Source organism: Podarcis pityusensis (assembly GCF_964106645.2).
Source record: "Podarcis pityusensis genome assembly, chromosome: 1".
In the NCBI taxonomy this organism is placed as follows: domain Eukaryota; kingdom Metazoa; phylum Chordata; class Lepidosauria; order Squamata; family Lacertidae; genus Podarcis; species Podarcis pityusensis.
Window position 1 is genome coordinate 15,848,576 of NC_138028.1, and position 19,607 is coordinate 15,868,182.

The 19,607-nt window shown below is 43.7% G+C and overlaps 1 protein-coding gene across 10 annotated transcripts; it reads left to right on the top strand.

Annotated features, from left to right (window-relative positions):
- The first annotated feature begins 2,620 nt into the window (after positions 1-2,620).
- LOC308469710 (uncharacterized protein) lies at positions 2,621-19,271 on the top strand. 10 transcript variants are annotated; one of them, XR_013982135.1, is made up of 7 exons: positions 2,621-2,730; positions 4,097-4,162; positions 11,204-11,257; positions 11,857-11,920; positions 14,570-14,683; positions 16,821-17,361; positions 19,112-19,271. XR_013982135.1 is itself a non-coding variant. In XM_080992564.1 (7 exons), the coding sequence occupies exons 2-6, from the start codon at positions 4,109-4,111 to the stop codon at positions 17,358-17,360; spliced, it is 822 nt and encodes a 273-aa protein (XP_080848690.1). In that variant the 5' UTR covers positions 2,621-2,730; positions 4,097-4,108; the 3' UTR covers position 17,361; positions 19,112-19,271. The 10 variants fall into 10 exon arrangements, 6 of the variants coding, with proteins under 6 accessions (XP_080848690.1, XP_080848691.1, XP_080848694.1 ...); XM_080992564.1 differs by having other exon boundaries at positions 11,857-11,916; XM_080992565.1 differs by having other exon boundaries at positions 11,207-11,257; positions 11,857-11,916.
- Positions 19,272-19,607: the final 336 nt, after the last annotated feature.

The following is a 19,607-nucleotide window of genomic DNA, read 5'->3' on the forward strand; positions in this document are numbered from 1 at the left end:
CAGTGCTATGTTAGGAGGCTCTGGGATGGTAATGACCACTTGCTAATTCCTGTTACATAGGTTCTTCAGATTCACTGAATAAGATTGATAAAGCTTGGTAACAGTCATACTAAGAGTTCCAGTACTTTAATTGTCCTCACCTTGTTGGTGAGAACCAGGATCTAAGAGTGCACACATAAGCACCTGATGGTTCCTTTGTCGTTCATCTCTACACCTGGTGTCATATGTTATCAGTTGAGTGACTGGTGGGGTGTAGCTGGGAGTACTATTTAATACCAACTGAACTGCTTCAACAGATGTATCGATTTATGAAGTATTGATCCACCAAGTGACAGGTGACTTGCTTTGAAGGTTAAAACCCGTACTTTTAAGTTGGGATTGAAAATACACAAGCAACCAGTGTTGCTGGTATAGTGTTCAGGAGTCTTGCCACCTTGTCTCCATCAAGACCCTGGTGGCTATATTCTGAAGCACCTGAATTTCCAGGCTGTCTTCAAGTGCAGTCCCATGGAGATGACATTACAGTCATCATTCTTGGATGTGCCTAGAACATGGATTACTGTGGCTGGGTCTGATCTCTCTAAATAGGGCTGCAGTTGGTAAAACAATCATGGGCTGCAGTTGGTAAAACAATCATGGCTAACCCCACCACCTGAGCCTTTTCTCTGTGTGAGCTCTCAAGAAAATTCCCAAACTGCATAGCTGGTCTTTCGGGTGATAACGGTGTGTCACCCTATCAAAGGCCAGTTGTAAACCACTTTCTGTAGCATATGGTATCCCAACCCACAGCACCTGCATACTACTCAAAGATTTTTCCTTGGAATTTCCCCCTTAACCATCCCCCAAACAACTCCCAAGTACCAGTTTAGAACTTTACAGTACAGCCTCCCTGGGATCAGAAAATGGAAGAGAGACATAGAACAGCACAGACATGAGACTATAACCCTACCCTAATGATGACTTCTTCCAGTGGTTTCATGTAGATGGGGCAGAGCAAAAGTCCCCCAGCACCATTCTTCTGAGAACTGTCCAGGAGTGAGCAGAACCCCACCATAAAGCAATGCCTTCATGCCAAACCCAAACGAGCAATTCAGAAGGTTACCTTGGTTGGTATCAAATGACACCAAGTGGTCCAGGAAAACTTATGTTCTATATAACAAGACTGAATAACAAATAGGATGATATGATGATGAATACTTACAGCTCACTTTTTACCAAATGGTTCCAGTTCTGCTCCAGAGGGTAGGATCTATACCTTGAATTACAAGAAAGGAGATTCCAGCTAAAGGTTAGGGAAAAACTTTTTGATGGGAAGAGCTGTTCCAACAGTGTAGCAGATTCCATCTGAAGGTGGTGGATTCTTCTTCATTAGAGGTTTTTAAGCAGAGGTTGGATGGCCATCTCTCAGGGATTCTTCAGTTAAGATCCCTGCATTGCAGGGGTTTGGACTAGATGACGTCCCTTCCAACTCTTCAGTTCTATGAGTCTAGGGTGGGATGCAAAAATAAGAAGAAGAAGAAGAGTTTGGATTTGATATCCCGCCTTTCACTCCCTTTAAGGAGTCTCAAAGCGGCTAACATTCTCCTTTCCCTTCCTCCCCCACAACAAACACTCTGTGAGGTGAGTGGGGCTGAGAGACTTCAAAGAAGTGTGACTGGCCCAAGGTCACCCAGCAGCTGCATGTGGAGGAGCGGAGACGCGAACCCGGTTCCCCAGATTAGGAGACTACCGCTCTTAACCACTACACCACACTGGCTCTTAAAGCAATTAAAAACAAAATTGCTCTTAAAGCAATTAAAAACAAAACACACACTTATTACCAGTGCTTTTTTTCCTTAAAATGTTTAGGGGTACTCCTTTTCCTACTCATATTGATATACTGCCCCTCAACGAGGCCAAACTTAGATTCACAAAATGTTTAGGGGTATGCGTACCCCCCCCCCCGAAAAAGCACTGCTTACTACAAATCATAAAAGTACAACCACAAACCATCCAGTAACAAAAATCAACAAAGCAGCAGCAGTAGCAATATTAGAATGGCAATGCACAAGGGCTTGAGCATGGCTTCCTTGCGGCCTCCCCAAGCACTGTGCAAGGACCTCAAGCTGCTGTAGCTCAGAGAATGAGGCATCATCTCCTGTGCAGCAGTCAGAGGATGCCAGACAACATGGCGCCATTAAGTCCCAGGCCAGGACCATTAGCCGCTCTGATTCCAACACCTAAGCAGCTTTCTTGACAAAAGAGCCTTAGAACGCTGAGCAAGGGCAATGCAGGAAGCGAATGCTTCTTGCCCCCTCAGGAGACTTGGAATATCTCTTCCATATCAACACACCCGGACCGTCTGTCTTGTTTTCACTCTCACTTCTCCTGTGCGGAGCATGCAAAGGAGACAGTGGCTGTTCTGCTGGCATAGCAGTGTATCTCTCCCAGTCACTGAGTGAGAGAGACACTCGGAGAGACACACTTCTGCAACTAATGCATGCTCACTCAGACTCAGCCCAGGAGAAGAGGGTGAAAATACAGGCAGGTGGCTGAGTGGTTTTCTGGGATATGCTTATGTAGATAAGCTTTCCATGCCAATGGTGATGTCATAGTGTAGCATGTGCCACAGTTCTGTTACCATAGTTGTGAGCATGGCATGGAACAGATTGCCTTGGTGTGAGAGGTGACTTCTTCGCAAAGGCAAAATGCTAGCACTTGGTGGCTAACAGAATTAAAAATGACCCAAAGGTAGGTTTGTAGATGTAATTGTTTCCTGGTTTGGAGATGCAGATCCTAATGTTGACACTAAAATCAGTAGATGTCAGAATCACAGTACTGGTAGCAGAGGAAGGCTAGCACTGTTCGCCCTGACAGCCTGCAGGTGAATGCCCTTCTCATTACTGCCTGAGTCTTCTGCAAAGTGTGTGGTCAGCCACATAAGCTATATACTTCCCACCCTAGCTTTTGGAAGTGCTCCTGTTTCTCCTAGGAAAGGATAACTACCCTCCAACACTCCTTAGAAAATAGGGACATTCTTTCACTTGGAGATTGGGTTGGTGCACAACAATAGTTGTGTCAAGGTTATGTAATGAGGAATCCTGAGAACAGTACATTGGAACCTCGGGTTACGGCGGGGATCCAGGGATCCGTTCCGGAGGCCCCGCCGCAACCCAAAAACGACGCACATTGAAGTGCCGCGTCTGCACACACGCAGCACGATTTAGCGCTTCTGCGCATGCGTGAGTGGCGAACCCAGAAGTAACCCGTTCCGGTACTTCCAGGTTTGCCGTGGACGTTCGCTGAAGTGGATGCAAGCGGAGGCGGATGTAGAACGAGATTTGACTGTATTTTATTAAGGCTGCTGGGAATGATAGGTCTGTGAGGTCAGCACCCTTCACAAACTACTGTATTTTTCCAGGTATAACATGTCCCCATATATAAGACCCCATATATTTTTAGGGACTCCAATTTAATAAATCCCAGCCATTCACTATCTGTGTACAGTGGTACCTCAGGTTAAGTACTTAATTTGTTCCGGAGGTTTGTTCTTAACCTGAAACTGTTCTTAACCTGAAGCACCACTTTAGCTAATGGGGCCTCCTGCTGCTGCCGCGCCACTGGAGCACGATTTCTGTTCTCATCCTGAAGCAAAGTTCTTAACCTGAAGCACTATTTCTGGGTTAGTAGAGTCTGTAACCTGAAGCGTATGTAACCTGAAGCGTATGTAACCTGAGGTACCACTGTATATGATGACCCACAGATTTTCACATAATTTTAAACTAAGAAAACCTAGTGTTATACACGGAAAAGTACGGTATATTTGGTTTTGCTCTAAGAAAACATGATTAGCTGTGGAGAGGCGATTTATTTTGGAGCTGTGCATTGTGTCACAATGGGCTGAGGTCATCAGCATTAAAAAACAACAACACCTTTCATGAGTTTGGCTTCCTCCTCAGGAGGCAAAAAGAGCAGAAGTGGGTACCAAGAGGTTAAGCCATGAAGCAGTTTGCTAGTTACAAAGATGAATGGAAATACTCAGTGAAATTGTTTATATTTAGGAACATGGTAAAAGTGGTCCTTTTCAGCAAAGCTCTCTATTAAACCTTTGTTTTAGACTTCTGCTCTGATGGATGTTGCCAGATCTCCAGACAACATGGAGGGACTAAGGCATAGATTCATGGTAAATTCCTTATTTAACTCTATGGGGTTATCTTTTGTCTATATCAATGTTTCCCAAAATTGGGTCTCCAGATGTTTTTGTACCACAACTCCCATCCAGTGGTCAGGGATGATGGGAATCATAGTCCAAAAACAGCTGGATATTCAAGTTTGGGAAACGCTGGTCTATATGTTCCATATCACAGAAGACTATGTTGTTTTCTAATATTTATAAAATAAATTCTCCTTCCTTTTCTTCTCCTATCATCACCATTCTCATCCTTCTCAAATATGTTCAGATTAACATAGCCTCCTGGTGAAAATAAAGTGGGAAATATTTATTTATAAAAATTTCATCCTAGCTTTTCCCCAAAGAGTGTAGGGTAGCATCCATGGATGCACTATTTTATCCTTATAACAATTCACTGGAATCCTGGAAGCCGAGGCCTAGGTTTTGGCCAAATGCTTTTGGGTAAGAGAACCCCAGCAAAAATTTAACAGCACAAAAAAGACAGCAAAGAAAAGCATGGAAATATATGCTGGAAAACTTTTTAAATGTGCCTTTCCCAGTGAACCCCAATATATCTCACTTCCCTAGCAAGCACACAAATAGATCACATGTTTGGTAAGTCATAAAATAGTTTACTTACAAAACTCTCCAAAGGTCAGATTAATATGTTTTTCCATGCAGCAGTCAGAAAAAGTTGCACAGGCAGTGACATGTTGCTTGGTTACAAGGTGGTAAATGTTACTAAGCTATTGGTATACAAAAAGGCTAGTTTCAAACTCCATTCTTGTCTGAAACAAAAGAGCCAGCGTTCTTTTCACTTGGCCATTCTATCCAACTAAAATTCATTTTTTTAAAAATCTTTTTTTTTTAAAAAACAATTTATTGGGTTTTACAATAGAAATAAACATAATAAACAATATAACATTTGTCTTAACATAATTTCACATTTTCTTTGGACTTCCTCACATCTCCCGCTCCCACTTTCCTCGTTATAACATTTTGTCAGCAATTTATCATCTTATTTACATTCTTATATCCCTTCTATGTTTCAAATTCTTATAGTTCTCAAAAGGAGTTAAATTTTCACAATCTTACTTATTTTCTTAAAAACCTCTAAATTTAGTGGTGCTCAGTTATTTTGGTCTAGCATCTTATTTAGCATTCACTCAAATTACAATGTTTTTGTAAATAATTCTTAAATTTCTTCCAGTCCTCCTCAATCCTCTCTTCTCCCAGGTCACGAATTCTGCCGGTCATTTCAGCCAGTTCCATGTAGTCTATCAGTTGCATCTGCCATTCTTCCAGTGTGGGTAGATCTTGAGTTTTCCAGTGTTTTGCGAGAAGTATCCTTGCTGCTGTTGTTGCATACATAAAAAATGTCTGGTCCTTCTTTACCACCCCTTGGCCGACAATACCCAAAAGGAAAGCCTCTGGTTTCTTAGTGAAGGTATATTTAAATACCTTTTTCAATTCATTATAAATCATTTCCCAGAACGCCTTCACTTTAGGGCAAGTCCACCAGAGGTGGAAGAACGTTCCCTCACACTCTTTACATTTCCAACACTTATTATCAGACAGGTGGTAAATTTTTGCAAGTTTGACTGGGGTCATATACCATCTATAAATCATTTTCATTACATTTTCTTTCAAAGCGTTACATGCAGTAAGTTTCAATCCATTACTCCACAACCTTTCCCAGTCCTCAAACATGATATTATACCCAATGTCCTGTGCCCACCTTATCATAGCCGATTTAACCGTTTCATCTTGTGTATTCCATTTTAACAGCAAGTTATACATCCTTGAAAGTACCTTAATCTTTGGTTCTAACAATTCTGTTTCTAGTTTCGATTTCTCCACCTGGAACCCTAGTTTCTTATCATTTTTAAAAACTTCTTTAATCTGAGCGTAATGTAACCAGTCTCGCACTTTGTCTTTCATTTTCTCCAAACTCTGCAATTTCCAATTATCTCCATCCTTTTCTAGTATTTCCCAATATTTTGGCCATTTAGCCTCCATATTGGGTCTTTTTCGGGCCTTAGCTTCCAAAGGTGAAAGCCACCTTGGTGTTTTATTTTCCAGCAAGTCTTTATATTTTGTCCAGACATTAAACAGTGATTTTCTGACAATATGGTTCTTAAAGGCCTTATTTGCTTTAACCTTGTCATACCATAAATATGCATGCCATCCAAAAGCATTGTTGAACCCTTCCAGATCTAACACATCAGTGTCTTCAAGAAGTAGCCAGTCTTTTAGCCAGCAGAACGCTGCGGCTTCATAATACAACTTTAGGTCTGGCAGGGCAAAGCCCCCTCTTTGTTTTGCGTCAGTTAGTATCTTAAACTTAATTCTGGGCTTTTTGCCCTGCCAGACAAACTTAGAAATATCTCTCTGCCACTTCTGAAAGCACTCCTTTTTGTCCAAAACCTGAAGTGTTTGAAATAAAAACAACATCCTTGGCAATACATTCATCTTGATAGCAGCAATTCGGCCTAACAAAGAAAGTTTCAATTTTGACCAACTATCTAAGTCTCTCTTAATTTCTGTCCAGCATTTTTCATAGTTGTCCTTAAATAGACTTAGATTTTTTGCTGTTATGTTTACCCCTAGGTATTTTACTTTTTTAACCACATTAAGTTCCGTCTCATTCTGAAACCGTTCTGACTCTGTATCATTCAAATTTTTCCCCAAGACCTTAGTTTTCTGTTTATTTAATTTAAATCCAGCCACCCGACCAAAGTCATTAATCAATTGTAATACTCTTTTCGTACTAGGCTCTGGCTTCTGCAGGGTCAAAACCAGGTCATCTGCAAAAGCTTTTAATTTGTATTGTTTCTGTCCGACCTGAATTCCTTCCACCAACCGATCCCCTCTAATCATGTTCAATAGCACTTCCAGAACCGAAATGAATAACAAAGGGGAGATAGGGCAACCTTGTCGTGTCCCTTTTTCAATTTTGAACTCTTCTGTAACCACATTATTAACTATCAATTTAGCTTTCTGTTCTGAATATATCGCCTCAATCCCATTCTCAAAACCCCATCCCACTCCCATCTCTTTTAAATTTCCCATCATAAATTTCCAGGAGATATTGTCAAAGGCCTTCTCCGCATCTATAAAAATTAGAACTGCTTTTGTATTTATATCTGTTTGCAAAAGTTCCAAAATGTCAATAATGTTCCTTGTATTAGCAAACAGATGTCTACCTGGGAGAAAGCCGGCCTGGTCCTTATGAATTACTTCATTTAAAACTTTTTTAAATCTACTTGCCAAAATGTCTGCAAATATTTTGTAATCCACATTTAGAAGGGAGATGGGACGGTAGTTCTTAAGTTGTGTCTTTTCAGCTTCCGACTTTGGTATTAATGTGATAAACGCTTCCTTCCACGACTCCGGTGCCCTCTTCCCCTCCATAATTTCATTGCTGACCTCCATCAAAGGTTGTATCAAATAGTCTTTTAATGTCTTATAGTACTTGGAGGTCAGCCCATCTGGCCCTGGAGATTTGCCGAGTTGCATGTTCTGAATGGCTTGTTCAATCTCCTGTCGTGTTATTTTAGAATTCAGGATTGTCCTATTTTCTTGTGACAATTTAGATAGTCCATTTCTTGCCAAAAATTGTTTAATCTCAACTTCGTCTTGCGGCCCTTGGGTGTATAGTTTTTTGAAGTATCTCTGGAAACACTTTCTAATGTCCACTGGATTCTGAATGTTTTTTCCATCAACCTCTAAGTTTGTTACCGTATTTAATCTTTGTCTTCTCTTCAACTGCCAGGCTAGCAGTTTTCCACATTTATTCGCCGACTCAAACGTTTTTTGTTTCATTAATTTAACCTTCCATTCGATTTCCTGATTTATCAGTTTAGAATATTGTGTTTGATAAAGTTTAATTTCTCTCAGAGTTGGCTGTGACTTCGGATTCACTCTTAATTTCTTCTCTAATTCTTTTATTTTATCCAAGATCTTATCTTTTTTCTCATTTTGTGTTCTTTTCTTTACTGCATTCTGTTGTATCAAGAATCCCCTCATTACAGCTTTGCTTGCGTCCCAGACGATTCTTTTTTCCACCGTAGTATTCATATTTATCTCAAAATAATCCTTCAAAACTTTTTGGGCCTTCTTAGTAATTTCCTGATCTCTGAACAAATTGTCATTCATCTTCCATCTAAAGGATCCAGTTGGTAGTAATGTCATATCCATCTTTACTGCATTATGGTCGGAACAAGTCTTTGGGCAGATTTCCACTTTTCTGACCTTAGGTGCCAGGCCTCTAGAAATCCATATTTGGTCGATTCTTGTCCAGGTCAGTTGGGCTTCAGAAAAGAATGTTCCCTCTCTTCCTAGTGGGTTCTTTGTCCTCCAAACATCAATCAAATCCATATTGTCTATCATTTCAAAAAAGGTTTTAGGTAGTCTGCCGTCTTTTGTAACATTTTGACTTTGTGACTTGTCCATGTTGGTTGATACGACCCCATTCATATCTCCCATCATTATGATGTTGTTGTAGTCCAGATAATCCAGCATTGTCTCCTGCAGCTTCTTGTAAAATTCCGATTTCCCTTCATTAGGTGCATAGATTCCTAATATCAACAGTTTCTCTCCTTGATATTGTATCTCAATAGCCAAAATTCTTCCATGTTCATCTTTAAATAAGAATTTGGGTGACAGGCTCTCTTTTGCATATATCACCACGCCTCTCTTCTTGACTTTATCCGACGATACAAATTCCTGGCCCAATCTTTTATTTATTAACACTTTTCTGTGGAGCCTCGTCACATGTGTTTCTTGTAGACAGATAATGTCCAATTGTTCTTTTTTTAGTATGTGAAATATTTTCTTCCTTTTTTCCGGAATGTTACAACCATTAATATTCCAACTCAGCAATTGCAGAGACATCCTGAATTAATCTGGTTATTTCTCCAGGGGTGGTATCTTCTCTGGATCTTCAGGTTCCCCAGGTGCTGGTGTTGATGCTGGCGTTGCCCCAGGCCCAGAAGGTAATTCAATTCCTTTTTGAAGGTCCTCTCCGTGTGTAGCCAAAAATTTGTCTCTCTCTTCCAATGTTCTAATTTTGACCTTTCTCCCTCTAAAGGTAAAAGATATTCCTTGGGGAAATTCCCACCTAAATGGAATTGCGTTGCTCCTTAGTAGTTTAGCAAGTTCAGAGTAGGCGGCTCTAAGATCCAACAGCTGTCTTGGAATATCTTTGTAAATTTCAATTCTTCTATCCAAAACCTCCAGTGACTTTCCGTAGTGTAGGCCCAAAATCTTGTCCCTTTCCTCCTTTGATCTCAATGTTATCAGACAGTCTCTGGGCCTCTCCTTCTTTGTGAATCTTCCAAGTCTGAAAGCTGACACAATTTTAAAATCCTTTTCTTCCAAATTCCAGAACTTGGAGAATTCTTTGGTCAAAAACTCAGTTAGATTTCCTTCTTCTGCCTCTTGTAGTGATCTAATCCTCAAATTATTCTCACGATTTCGCAGTTCTATCATAGAAAGATAAATCTGATGTTCCCCAACTTGTTTGGTGAGTGGTCTTACCTCTTGCTCTAAATTTTCCAATTTTTGTCTGGTATCCTCAGCCAATTTCCGATTTTCTGCTGAGGCCTCCGTTAACTGTCCAATTGCTTGTGTATTCTGTACCACTTGTATAGTTAATTTATTTAGACATTCTGTATTTTTGTCAATCTTTGCTGATTGCACATCTACTTTCTTGTCCAAAGCTTCCAATTTTTCAAAGATTTTGTCTAGAACAGAAACAGATGCTCCTGAGGCCATATCTTCCAATTGTAACTGCTCTGCTTCACCCTCTCCCTCTTTTGCCTGTGACAAAGCAACTTCTTCAACTTCTACTTCTGAGGGCAAAGTAGGTACAGATGATCTGCGTGTCTGCGAGGCTGAGGTTAGAGTTGTTAAAGTTGTTTGTCTAACTCTCCCTCTTTTTCTTGTGCCACTCATTCCAACGTTATCTATCAGTCAAGGTCACACTGAGTTATTCCCATGGGAATAGAAAGGCCCAGAGCAAGCAAACAACAAGGGAATCGAAAGTAAATGTAAATGTAAAGTCACTGTTTTAATCCAATCCTCTAGAGGGAGCTTAAAATGTCTTTCAGAGTCTAATTTAGTATCCAAGAACCTTCAGATACAAATGTTTAGCAGAGTTGATAAATAGTCACTTTGTTACAGACAGTGCTTATTTGTCTCCAAAAAGAATGTTTCAAATTTAAAAGGTCTCAATACCCTCAGAATGTTGCAAGTTCCAATATACAATATCCAAATCTGCAGTACTGACAGCTCAATCTCTCAATGCTCAGGCAGCTCCGGACCCTGGGTTTCACCTTTTAATTGTAATCCAATAAAAGGAGGAAAGTCAAGTGCAAGTAATAATTCCAAATCTTTAACTTAGAGTCTTTACTTTAGGTTGCAAGTTCAGTGGATGCTTAGATCTGTAAAGTTTAAAATCTCTTTCTTTCAGCCTCCACTCCTTCAACTAGTTGCTTTTTTCAAGTTCAATGGCAGCGGAAGACGGACTTCCTGTTTCCACGTCTCTCCGCTTTCAACCAAGTTCAAGCAAATTGAGATTTTTCATTTAAAGTCTCTAATTTCAAGTGATTCAGTCTTTACTCACGAATAAGTTGCTTTTCATCCGAATCCGAATTTTGACAGGAAAAGGGATCAGCGCTCACCGGCAGCAGCAGCGCGGCTTCGCTCCACAGACTGTGAAACAGCTCTCAGCGCCGCAACCCCCCTCCACGCTCCGGAGCCCCTTACAGGGTTCCTTCAGCGTTTGGAGGGTCGCTTAAGGCGCCCACCGAGCCTCAAGACCACAGGCTCTTGCTGCCTGTGGTTTTCCGAAGTGGGTCTCCGCTTCGCCGTAGCGGACGACCCGTTGTCTGTGGAGCCTCCTCTCCCGTTCAGAAGAGGACCGCCATTGCCGTTCGCGCCGCCCCCGGAAGTCATCCTATGTATTTTGAATTTCTTCAACTTTAGAGAAGTTTGTTGCCCATTTGTGGCCATTTACAATATTGCCTCTATGTTCTTTTTCCCCAAAAGCAGAAATGCACAGTGGAGTCTGGGACAAGACCAGCTTCTGACACCAACCTTAAGGTAATGACTGCGGCATTTCCAGGCAATTGTGCCTCTTCTCTGTAGACTCCTGCACCTCAACAGAGGGGATTTCAGCCGGTTTACCAGCAGGTGACACCTGCTGAAAATCCCTCTTCTGTCACCCTTGTGTTGTCTTTGTATCTTCCCACTTCACATGTTCAATTTCTTCAGTCAGGCAAGTACCGTATTGGCCCGAATGTAAGCTGCAACGCAACTTTAAAATTCAAAGGGGGTGAGGAGAAAAAAATACAATACCCGAATATAAGCCGCTCCCTTAAAATTTTGCAGGCACTCAGACCTGTTCCGTTTTACCGTATGTCTGTTTCAGCAGCGATATCATAAAAGCCAGTTTTTGTAAGGTTGCGGGTTTAAGCCGCACTTTAACTTCTCATGCTCAGAATTGGGGGGGGGGGGAAATGAGGCTTATATTCAGGCCAGTACAGTACTACAACTAAGTTTTTACAAAAGCTATTTCAAGCAATTCACATTCATTATTGCCACATTTCAGAGAGGTTTAGCTGTGGGAGAATCAGACTTAGGCAGCTGCTTTTCTATTCTAAGAAGTTCTTCTATTTATAATGTAATTATTTCCGAAACAGGATATAATCTATATGCCCACAGATGGACTCCTAGAAAAAACAGGGGATCTGACTCATCAAGTAGGTTTGTACTTTTTTTTTTTTTTTTTTGCAGCTTTGTTATATAAAACTCTGAACCAAGTATCTTCATTTGTGGATGTCAACACTACCGTTTTCTGAACTTAGGGGCACGTTGACCGCAGGTGAAACAGAGAACAGGGCTCCTGCAGTTTTGACAGTTGCCTACAAAAGGGAGATTCACTGATACTTCCCTTTTGGAATAATGAACAGTTTGGAAAGGGTTGTGCTTAGATCACGGCTCACAAATATTGGGTTGTATTCAGCAAAATGTTCTGCGGTCGGAAAACCAACCAACACTTACCTGGTCTGGAAAGGCTCAGAATTTGATCAAGTTTTGTATCCTAATGGTTTAAGTCAATACTTTGGACAATGTGCTATCCATAATCAGTGCTAGATTTAGGGAGGTGTGTGCAGTTCCCCTGTACAGGGCGCCAAATGGAGGGGGCACAGTTTATTTATTTTTTAAGAAAAGAATTACTGTGAAAATAAGAACGGGATGTGTGTCAAGGGACTGGGCAGGTGAGGAGGAGGAGTGGAGGACACCCTGCCCCCACCTCAGGAAGCTTTCAGTCAGGTCAATGAAGGGAGTATGGACCCAGGTTCGTGGTGGTGGGAGATGGGACAGAGTCCAGAAGAACAAAAGAGCTGGGAAGTAATGGATAGTGAAGAACAGGAGCAAGATAGCAGGTGCACTAGCCCTGGACAGAGCCAGGAGCCAGGTGCCAGGAGCCAGGTTAGAAACAGCACAGCAGCCAGGTGACATGATGTCTCTGGAAGAGTATGCCTCCTTCCTTCCTTCCTTCCTTCCTTCCTTCCTTCCTTCCTTCCTTCCTTCCTTCTTTCCCCTAGAACCTTCATTCTTCTTTCTTAGGTGATCACTCATAGCCAAATAATAATAATAATAATAATAATAATAATAATAATAATAATATATTATTTGTACCCCGCCCATCTGGCTGGGCTTCCCCAGCCACTCTGGGCGGCTTCCAACAAAGATTAAAAATACATTAAAATGTCACACATTAAAAACTTCCCTGAATAGAGCTGCCGTCAGATGTCAGGTAGTTGTTTATCTCTTTGACATTTGATGGGAGGGCGTTCCACAGGGCAGGCGCCACTACCGAAAAGGCCCACTGCCTGGTTCCCTGTAGCTTTGCTTCTCGCAGTGAGGGGAACCACCAGAAGGCCCTCGGAGCTGGACCCCAGTGTCTGGGCAGAACGATGGGGGTGGAGATGCTCCTTCAGGTATACTGGTCCGAGGCCGTTTAGGGCTTTAAAGGTCAACACCAACACTTGAATTATGCTTGGGAACGTACTTGGAGCCAATGTCTTCCATAAACACGGTTTTAACAATGAGTCCGTAAGTGACTGTGGAGGCCTATTCCTGATCCACACGTCCTTCCACGGTGGGGACATTGGTTTCCAGGCAGGAGCTGATCACAGTGTAGATTTGCCAAGCATGCCTTCCTCCTAGCACATTTCTCCCTTGCATCCTGAGTTCGAGTATCTTCAAAGCCCACGACACCTTTGGTAAAGGCTGTTCTCCAATTGGAGCGCTCGCAGGCAAGTGTTTCCCAGTTGTTGTTTCCCAGCGGGTGGCGCTGTGGGTTAAACCACAGAGCCTAGGACTTGCCGATCAGAAGGTCAGAAGATCAGAAGGTTCGAATCCCCATGATGGGGTGAACTCCTGTTGCTCGGTCCCTGCTCCTGCCAACCTAGCAGTTCAAAAGCGCGTCAAAGTGCAAGTAGATAAATAGGTACTACTCTAGCGGGAAGGCAAACGGCGTTTCCGTGCGCTGCTCTGGTTCGCCAGAAGCGGCTTAGTCATGCTGGCCACATGACCCAGAAGCTGTACACCAGCTCCCTCGGCCAATAAAATGAGATGAGCGCCGCAACCCCAGAGTCGACCACGACTGGACCTAATGGTCAGGAGTCCCTTTACCTTTATATATATATCTATCTGAACAGAAAGCCAAACAGAGACGGGGGATTCCCTTCGCGGCCACTGCAAACAGCAGGAGGGGTCTGAGAGGTAGGAAGTAGGTGCCAGGGGGAGCAGCAGGCACTCTGAGCAATAGCTCACATTCCATGGTCTCCATGTATTTCTATTTACTGCTAATAAAGAACTGAAAAGAAGCTCTCTGCTTGTTTGGTTTCACGTGGCGGTTAGCCAAGTAAGCTATTTGAAGTCTTCCTCATGACGGGGTAGGGGTGGGGGAGCAGCACCAAATTTTGTCCTTGCGCACAGGGTGCCATATTACCAAAGTCCACCCTTGTCCACATGCTTTTTGGTCGTATATGCAAGATATAAAGGTAAAGGTAAAGCTTCCGGGTCATGTGGCCAGCATGACTAAGCCGCTTCTTGGCGAACCAAAGCAGGGCACGGAAACGCCGTTTGCCTTCCCGCTGGAGCGGTACCTATTTATCTACTTGCACTTTGACGTGCTTTCGAGCTGCTAGGTTGGCAGGAGCAGGGACCGAGTAATGGGAGCTCACCCCATCGTGGGCCCTGCACTGTGAAAAACCCATGACAGATTTAGAGGGGCATGTAAACAAGGAGGGCAGGAGAATGTTCTGCTGCACAAGGAGAAAAAGGTAACTTCGTCTCTTTGCGCAGCCGCAACCATGCAATAATAAAGTGTTTCCCCTCCAGTCCTTGGCAGATGTACAGCGGAGGAGAAGAAACTGCACCAAGGGAGCGTTCAGTATGATTTGCACGACAGGTTCCATGAAGCTGAGGAAGAGAAGTGCAGCTTTTCTTCACAAGGTGCCCTGAGGGTGCTCTCTTGTTTGAGGGAAGAGGGGGGTACAAGGTCTGGGAAGACATAGGAATGCACGGTGGCGCAATAGCAAAATTTGAAATGGGGGGGCTTATTGTGACCAAGGTTGGTCAGGTGGAAGAAGGGCTGTTTCTCTTTTAATAGTTGGGTGGTAGAAGAAGTGGAAAATCCTGCCTTCTATACAACTATTAAAAGTGAAGGAGCCCTGTGTCCTCTTTGTCACCTGACCACCTGATAGTCCTCTCCCTGCATCCATAGCTATTGCACGCCCCCACTCCATGAAAAGTCCTTAATTGCAGGCAGCTGTGTTGCTCTCTCTATATCTTCCACAAAACACACCCATTATAGCCTGATGGTCATAGAATACAGACCTAGCAAAGTGTGATGTAGCGGCTGCAGAGAATGCAAGTTCACATCTCTGATCAGTTGAGAAATTCACTGTGCAAGGATTCATGTTGCTTGTAATTAATATTTATAGGAATATATATATATATATATATATGCACATTTTTGTATGGCATAATTTGTATGTCTTGTATGGCTGCCTTGGAGGCGTTTGGTTGAAAGTGAAGTTAGAAGCATATGAATGAATGAATGGATGAGGTGGAGGGCTCAGTTCTTAGGACAGAAACACATCCTGGGCTAATCCCTGGATGTTTCCTGAATTGAATGAAGCTCTGCGACTTTGAAAAGAGACACTCCCCAGTTTCATCTCTCACCAGGGCTGCAGGGTGAATTAGGGCAGGCAAGCAGCTTCCTTAAGAAGTTTTTCAGGTCTCGGTGGTGCAGATGCAAATCTCGTGAGTGTATGAAGAGCTGAGCTGGCCATTTAAGCTTGGGAGACTTAAACTGCAGGACATGCACCTTCAGCTCCAGGGAGGGTGACTCTGAGAACCCCACTGGCAGAGTAGCCGGCCTTCACGTTCATCATAACAAGAATGTCTTTTTAAAATGCATTAGAGAAGAGTGTTTCCCCACTTTCCCCCTTACAGATAGCGTAGCTGGTAGAGCATGAGAACTCATAATCTGATGGTTGTGGGTTTGAGCCACACATGGAACAAAAGATTCCTGCATTGCTGGGGGCTGGACTGGATGACCCTTGTGGTCCCTTCCAACTCTACGATTCTGTGAAAACGCCATTCCCCAAAAGAACATAATAGCAGCCCTACCACTCTGTCTAAAAGCCTGCCTAGTCCAGCATCCCAAGCAACACGTAAGGGAAGTAGCAGTCTCCTGCTGCTGTCTCCAGTAACTAGTATTCAGAGGCATTACTGGCGGTCTGATCCTGGAGGTAGTGTGCTCCTATGGACGGAGCCTTATTTAATCCCCTTAAAAGTGGGAAAGAGTTGCAACTTGCTGGTTGCAGTGCAGGCTTTGCATGCAAGCGGTCCTGGGCCTAGTCCTGGCCATCTGTAGCTTGGTGCTTTATGCAGAAAAAGAAGTTTCTGCCCCAAGGACCTTATAATAAAATATATCATTGATTAGAGTCCTTGGCAACAGTTAAGCGGGTGAGAAACTGTCCAGCATTTTGTTAGAGGGGCGTACATTCTACATGCAAGCTTTAGCACTGAACTGTTCCATCCATCCCTAGCTGCACATCGTAAAAGAAGTGGAAACTTGCATACCCAAATGCTTTAGATGTCCTCTATGGACGTGGGTGGTGCTGTGGGTTAAACCATAGAGCCTAGGACTTGCTGATCAGAAGGTCGGCGGTTCAAATCCCCGCAACGGGGTGAGCTCCCATTGCTCGGTCCCTGCTCCTGCCAACCTAGCAGTTCGAAAGCACGTCAAAGTGCAAGTAGATAAATAGGTACTGCTCTGGTGGGAAGGTAAACGGCATTTCCGTGCGCTGCTCTGGTTCACCAGAAGCGGCTTAGTCATGCTGGCCACATGACCCGGAAGCTGTACGCCGGCTCCCTCGGCCAATAAAGCGAGATGAGCGCCGCAACCCCAGAGTCGGTCACAACTGGACCTAATGCTCCGGGTCCCTTTACCTTTACCTATGCAGACACATAATGTATGTACACATTCTCTCTCTCTCTCTCTCTGTATCTCTCATTCCACTTGGGTAAATGAGCACGTCTTGTATTTGTATGATGGTACAGTGTTTTGTCATTGTGCTAGCCTACAGATTCCGGTGGCAGATTCTGGGAAGAGCTCTCAATTCACCCTGACTTCAATGCGAACCATCCTAGCGACAGAAGGCCCCAAGCAGCGCACGCTCCTACAATGCACTTGATTGGATCGGGAGGGGAAGCATCAGAACCTTTCCCAATGCCTGCAAGGTGGATTCCTCCATCAACAAGAAGGCACGATGACATTGATATGGAACCCAGCATCGATGCCCAAAGAGCAAACAGAAGTCTCTCTACAGGGACGGCGACCAACCTGCCCGGAATAATTCCAAGGGGCTCTGAGCTTCCGAAAGACTCGGAGGCGGAAGTTCAGGGGCTGGTGCCCGACCTCGCCTTGCTCATGGATGTGGAGCCTTCGGAAGCTGTGGGACTCTCGCCAACTTCACCTGTGGCTCCTTTGCCGCAACCTCTGGATGGCGACATTGTTATGCTTGACGAAACAGTTGTCAGGAAGTCAAAGGACATCCCGATTCTAGAGCGGGTTGGGGAGACGCTACGGCAAAAGAAACTGCTCACCCCCCATACTTGAGGTAGCAGAATGGGCTCTTGTTCGCTGCGATGTGTAACAAATAGGAACTGTGGGCAGGGCAGTGGCAGAAGCAAATTCTCTGTCTGGGCACTACCTCTTCTCTGTTGTCCTCCTTGCATACCTTCTCTCAGTGGAGGCTGGTGCATCAGGGCGAGTGCCACTGTCCTATCAACCTCTGTCTGCCCTCAGCCCACTGGTCTGCATTCTTGCAACCAAGTCCAGAAGGGTGGCCCTAGGTGTTGGCTTCTTCCTCCTTAGTAACATGTTGCCCATGTAGAACTCAGTAGGTAGCAGGATGGGCACAAAACTAGAGTTTGTTGGCAATAGCTGCCATTGGGTCTGCCTATCGTTGACTCTGGCTCCTTCTACTGTTGGCTTCCTCCTGCCCTACCAGTCTGAATGGGGTCCAGCCGCCATTGCCTTGCAGAGAGACCTAGGAGAAGACATGGGAGCACCTTGTGGTGGAACCCAATGGGTTTCTGCTTCTGCCGGTCCATTCAGCCCAGGAACTCTCTGGCTTGGGTGGCAAGCAAAAAAACGGAAAGAGACAGACAGATAGAGTACTGCAGGGCGGAAAAGGGGAAGTGTTTTTGATTAGGTCTAAATGCTTTCCGACTGAAGGGCATAAGCACATGAAGAATCTGACATATAACATCTACCACTGATTAGTTTCATTGGATGACCAAGGTTCTGGTACTGCGATGCAGAAGATGCTCTGCTTCTCCACACTATGTTTAACATGTTCCTCTGTCATCCATTTTCTAAGCCCTTAGCTGATTTAGCTTAATCCTCATATGCAGTGCTTTTTTTTCCTTTAAAAAAAATGTTTAGGGGTACTCTCATTTTGACTCAAGAAAACCACCATTTTATAGTTCAAATCGGGGGAAATAAATACAGCAAATGGACAAAAGTACAAAGATTCACAAAATGTTTAGGGGTATGCTCCCCCCTGCATCCCCCCAGAAAAAAAGCACTGCTCATATGGAAGGTGCTCTATTTTATTTATCTATTTACTTTCACACGCATGCATAACTCACCCTCTTCCCATCATGGAACCCAAGGCAGGATGTAACAGGTTCCCAAAGTGGTCATCCATCCGCACACTGACCCAAACACGCTTTGCTTCAACAAAGAGGTGGACCTTCGGACCATACCCTGGGACACTCCCTGGCAGCTTAGACATGGTGATTTATGCAAAAGGTCCTAGGTTCTGTCCTCAGCATATCAATGTAGGGATGGGGGAAAGGATTGCACCTGAAATCCTAGAGAGCTGATGCTGATAGGTGTAGACCAGGGGTCAGCAAACTTTTTCAGCAGGGGGCCGGTCCACTGTCCCTCAGACCTTGTGGGGGGCCAGACTATATTTTGAAAAAAATATATGAATGGATTCCTATGCCCCACAAATAACCCAGAGATGCATTTGAAATAAAAGCACACATTCTACTCATGTAAAAACACGGTGATTCCCGGACTGTCTGTGGGCCGGATTTAGAAGGCAATTGGGCCAGATCCGGCCCACAGACCTTAGTTTGCCTACCCATGGTGTAGACCTATTGAGCCAGACAGACCAATAGCCCGACTTGGGTAAAAGCATATTCCTGCGTTCATTGTTTCTGTTGCCCTGTTCTAGCTCTGTGCACCTGCAATCTTACTATGAGGAAGCACCCAAGTCCCACATAGTTTAATGCTTTAGTTTTGTGGAGATTGTGTGGCTGGGAATGTCTCACTAATGTTTCCTTCCAATTCTGCAGTGATGCTGAAATGAATCACCTGGCTATCTTGGGTACTTTTCTGCTCGCTCTCTCTCTCTCTCTGCTGGGTATAGATGGATTTTCGCAGTTTCTCAAATAAGCATGTCTTAAAATGGCACCAGTGAAATAAAACATACGTTGGGAAAGAAGAAAGCTGTCACTCAAGGGTTGTTGTTTTTTTGTTTGTCCCCTTTTAAACTAAAGACTCGTCCACAATTTCTTTTGTTCTGTGAGTTCTAGTCAAGGGTCTGAGAGACCTTTGTGTCCCATCCCCCCGAACACCCACCGTTTACTACTGAATGTCGATCAGGTTTTCTGTGAATTGACATTTGTTCCAATTCAGCAGTAAACAGTGGGTTTTCCTGGGAAAACGCAGGACGAAAGAAAAGCCTCTCTAGACCCTGTGACTAGAAATCTCAGGACCAATGAGAGTGTGGATGAGTTGAACAGATCTATGTCCTCCAATGTTAATGTTACTTTGACATGATGCAGGGAT

Bases quoted from the DNA above. Each gene is read 5' to 3' on its own strand.
- LOC308469710 (XM_080992564.1), top strand. From the start codon at position 4,109: ATGGATGTTGCCAGATCTCCAGACAACATGGAGGGACTAAGGCATAGA. The intron at 4,163-11,203 runs GTAAATTCCTTA...TTTCCCCAAAAG, and splicing joins GACTAAGGCATAGATTCATG to CAGAAATGCACAGTGGAGTC. The intron at 14,684-16,820 runs GTGCCCTGAGGG...TCATTGTGCTAG, and splicing joins GTGCAGCTTTTCTTCACAAG to CCTACAGATTCCGGTGGCAG.